At 36.6% G+C, this 4,400-nt stretch overlaps 1 protein-coding gene across 2 annotated transcripts in view; it reads left to right on the top strand.

The window, feature by feature from the left end:
- Positions 1–1,823, top strand: part of LOC108372606 (myrosinase 1) — a 27,533-nt gene extending 25,710 nt beyond the window's left edge. Inside the window, exon 6 of one of the 2 annotated variants that reach the window (XM_017628335.1) lies at positions 1,413–1,823. In XM_017628335.1, coding sequence (XP_017483824.1) covers positions 1,413–1,689 — 277 coding nt within the window. In that variant the 3' untranslated portion in view covers positions 1,690–1,823. The remainder of the gene's footprint in view (positions 1–1,412) is intronic. The other variant, XM_017628336.1, reaches the window with a different exon arrangement.
- Positions 1,824–4,400: the final 2,577 nt, after the last annotated feature.

The raw sequence follows: 4,400 nt of genomic DNA, 5'->3' as shown, positions 1-4,400 counted from the left end.
AACAAAGTTATAATACCCTTGTGCACAAGTGCGCTCGGGAATAAAAACCATCTATGTACAATACAAATTTTTGTCTAAATTTTGCTATATAATACCTCCAACTGATCTTAAAAGGTCCTAAAATTTTCAAAGAGGTGTTTTNTGTCTATATCTATCTCGATTCGTTTTGCCTGTTACAAACAACCGTTATGTGAACAAAGTTATAATACCCTTGTGCACAAGTGCGCTCGGGAATAAAAACCATCTATGTACAATACAAATTTTTGTCTAAATTTTGCTATATAATACCTCCAACTGATCTTAAAAGGTCCTAAAATTTTCAAAGAGGTGTTTTTTAAAAGGTATGAATTTTTGAACTGTGAAATGCTTTTTTTTTAATTTGACATAAAGTTTTGTTAANTGATCTTAAAAGGTCCTAAAATTTTCAAAGAGGTGTTTTTTAAAAGGTATGAATTTTTGAACTGTGAAATGCTTTTTTTTTAATTTGAAATAAAGTTTTGTTAAATATTCAACAATTTATATTGAGCTCGAGGCCGTTCTAAATGAACATTTTTATTGTGGAAAAGCAACAATAATTTGAAAAAATGGTAGAAGTGATAGCTATTTCGGAAATCACCACATTTCCTCATCAGACTTCTTTCAGTAGGATTCGAACCGACGATCCCACTGACTCAGCCAGTTGCCTATGCACCGTGCTAAGTACGCCTTGTAAATTATCGTTTGCTTTTTTCCACTATTTTCATTTTTGTTATGCCAACACAATCAAGCGCAGCTATTCCGCTGCAATTCACTTGATCCTGTGGTTGTTGGTATTGTATAGTTTTTATAAAATTTAAACCAATTTTTAATTTAAAGTTAACAATACATGTTTTTAGGTTCAAAAATTCATAATTTTACAAAGAACACCTTGAAATTTTCAGGATATTTTAAGATCAGTTGGAGGTATGTATTGAGCCAAAAATTTGTACATATGTATAAGTTTTTGCTTTTAATTCTGTAATTTTTTTATTTTGGAATATTTTTTAAATATATATTTTTTTTATATAAATAGCCCCGAATATACCCTTTATAATTAGAATAGTTTATGAGATACTCAGAAGAAAAATTGCAAAATCCAGGAAATCGTGAAATTTTGAACTTTCGAAACTATTTTTCATAATTTTGTTGTTCGTTGGCAGAACGTTGTTATTTGATAAGAGAAAAGTTCTGACCAAAATTCATCCAAATAAAAAATAGTCGATTATAACAATTGGATTTCACATGGATCAACCAATACGCATTTTGACAGTTCACTAAAAGTTTCGAGACAGTCTCAACTCACTTTGTAGGAGTAACTATCTGCCATTTTTTGCATCACATCATCACAAATTATGCTAATGAAGTTCTTCTCTTCTCTCTTCCACTTTTTGTAGTGAAAAATTCGGTCTCTATCATGTGGATTTCAATCATCCCAATCGTACGCGCACACCAAAGGTCTCCGCCAGAGTTTATGCGAAAATTTGCAAGACCAACACAATCGATTGGAGTTATCGACCAGGTTTGGATGAGAGTCAAATAAATGCATTGCCACAGCTGCCCGAAGTAAAAGCGAAGTCGGGCGCGAGTACATTGTACAATACATTGAGCGGCCACAGTTGGCAGCGTATAACGTTATTGTTGTTGTTTGTTAATTATTTATTACGAATTTAAATCATTCATCATTGTAGTTAATGTTGCCATATTACATATGATGTGTTTTGTAAATATGTATGTATGTATTATTTAATTATCTGTTTAGAACATGACTAAAGTATTATAATTATTTAAATAATAAAATAAATACATTTTATATATTAAGCCACATGGACTTGCTGTTTATTGGTTGAGGGTGGAGCCTTTTAAATATGATTAAAACACGAGGTTTCGACAGTCTCATTCGCAAGCGTTCTTCAAAAGAACTTGTCAGAAAATACGAAGAAAGACTTTGGGTATCAATTATACATACATATGTAGAAGAGGGACTTTGAAGTAGTAATCGGCGCGGGATACCGGGACCTACGGTACTGATTTAAAAATGGTCGAGATGAGCGGTATCGGAAAGGTATTTAAGAATTTGCGGGACGGTACGAGACGAAAATTTAAGATTTAAGGACCACCCTAATGTACATATCATAAAAATAAAAAAGTCTGATTAAAGCTAAGTGTACACGGTAGCGAAATCTCTCTAGAGTTTTTCTGAAATTAAAATCTCCTCTCTGAATTAAGTTTACACGGCAGAGCAACTTAAAGAGATACATATTCACTCTAGCTGGAGTCAAAATAGAGAAATCTCAACTTTTCTCTACCACGTACTCTACAAGCTGTGTACACGGTAGACAATTGTTACCTCTCGCCTAGGGTTAATTTTCTATCTCGAATTGTTTTCAACGCTTGTTTTATGTAGAAAATAAAGATGGCGCCATCTGCGGACCGCTAACCCTTCGTCGATTTGACAGCATTCACATCCTCGCTGACGTCATAAAATATTTTTTCGCACTAGGCATGAAAATTAAATTTTCTAATTNAAATTGGGAGCCAATTGGAAAAGCCGTTGAAATGCCTATGACAGTAGGAGAAAATTTCCTAATAAGTCATTTAGCTACGTTCTAGATGTACCTAAAATGGTGTGCTTGTACCGCATATACGATTTAATATCGTCGTCATTTCAAAATTTAACAAACTATGATGAACTTCATGTGAAAGACTTTAACATAAATCTCCGTAGAGCAAAAACTCTATTTAGTTTGCCAAATGGAGCGTAGAGTTGTCGTACAGTGTTCGGTCTAGCTGCGTTAGACTGTGTACACGCCGAAAAAGTCTTGCTAAAAAACTCTCACGTAGACTGTGTAGGTGAGTCCCTCATAGAGCTATATTGAGTGTTTACACGTCTCTAGCGAGATTTTTGTTTAAGTCTCGCATTTTTTCTATACCGTGTATACTCCTTAGCTTAAAAAAATCTGAAGAAACATCCGCGATGTGTGCATTTCTCTGAATGGCTTCCATCCAGCATAGCGCGAGTGAGGTTGATCCATAAAGCGGCGTCCTCACAACATATCTCAGAATTGTCGTCGTCAACGCCATACTGGATGAGCTGGAAAGGAGAGGCCTATTGCTTATGATGGCGAAGTGGATCTAATCGTCAGAGCAATATTTCTGACTACGCAGTATAGCCTAGTGCTCTCTGATAACGCCTAGTATGTGCTCGTTATCCTAGATACAAAGTTATTATAGAAGCCAAGTACTGTGGCTATACTCCTGTAAAAGCGCCAGGCAAAAGAGGTGGAACCTCTTTCCAAAGGTAATCAACTGCTTGTAGAAAGCCATAATAAAGCCAATCATGTTATATGGGGTCATTGTCAGGTGGAATTCAATAGTACTTAAACAGTTAGAGTACATTCAAAGGGCCGTTCATGGGGCAAATCAACGAAGCTCTCAGGATGACTCCTAGTTCAGCACCTATAACTCTATCCTTAATGTCATATCCGCAGTCCGCTTCATCATTAGAGTAAGAAGCACTGCTTTCTGGTAAATCTTCGACTTCATACCTGAAGCAACGAATCTTTGCGAAGCTCACTCCAATTGGACTCTTCTCTATACCCATCCCTGTAAGGAGTGAATGGGAGACTTACATATTCTGGAACAAAGGTCTGGTAATACGGTAACGGATGGTTCGAAGTGGAGTTGAAGGATATGTATGTGTTCTGTCATGAAGTCTTCGTTAATCTTAAGTTTAGGCTTCCAGATTTTCGGGAGGCACCTTTGAGGTGAATTCTCCAGACAGGGAGGGTGTAAGAGTCAAATCTCCGTGCCGAGAGTAACTCAGGCCTTAAAATTTTTCCGGACCAATATCGACATAGCTGTTTGGGGGAAGATGAAGTGGAATTATTTATCTCAATATTTCGTTCTTCGCTGCCCTGCTTTCGCGTGTTTCAGTTTAAGCATTTTGGCGTATATTTCCTCAACACTCACGAGGAACTCTCTGAGGTGGACTTCATCTACTTACGGAACTTCATTCAGCCAGCAGAACTTCAGTAGCCAGCGCTTTTCCAAACCACTTCATGTTGATGACCTGCAGTTACTGTTCGAGAGGAAATCTATTCTAGTAGTAACACAATAGACAACATAAAAAATGTCGAGCTACGAGCGTAAAAATTGAATAGCCGCTTTATGGAGAAGCCGCTCCAATCAATCACCACCACACCTAACATGCAATGAGATATGGGGCCGAGTCAGGGAAAAGTCGGCCTTTCGATTTCATGCCAACGAGAGAAGTCGCGGCGTACATTTCAACGAATTAATTTTACATACGTAAGGACGTACATACATTAAAATTATTCAAAAACGAAACCAATCCATAAAAAATAGCAGTCAGGAAGTACGAG

The sequence above is a fragment of the Rhagoletis zephyria genome, unplaced genomic scaffold (assembly GCF_001687245.7).
Source record: "Rhagoletis zephyria isolate East Lansing unplaced genomic scaffold, Rhagoletis_zephyria_1.1 Rzeph_scaffold_05913, whole genome shotgun sequence".
NCBI lineage: Eukaryota > Metazoa > Arthropoda > Insecta > Diptera > Tephritidae > Rhagoletis > Rhagoletis zephyria.
The sequence above is the reverse complement of the archived record's forward strand: the minus strand, read 5'-3'. Positions and strand labels throughout refer to the sequence as shown.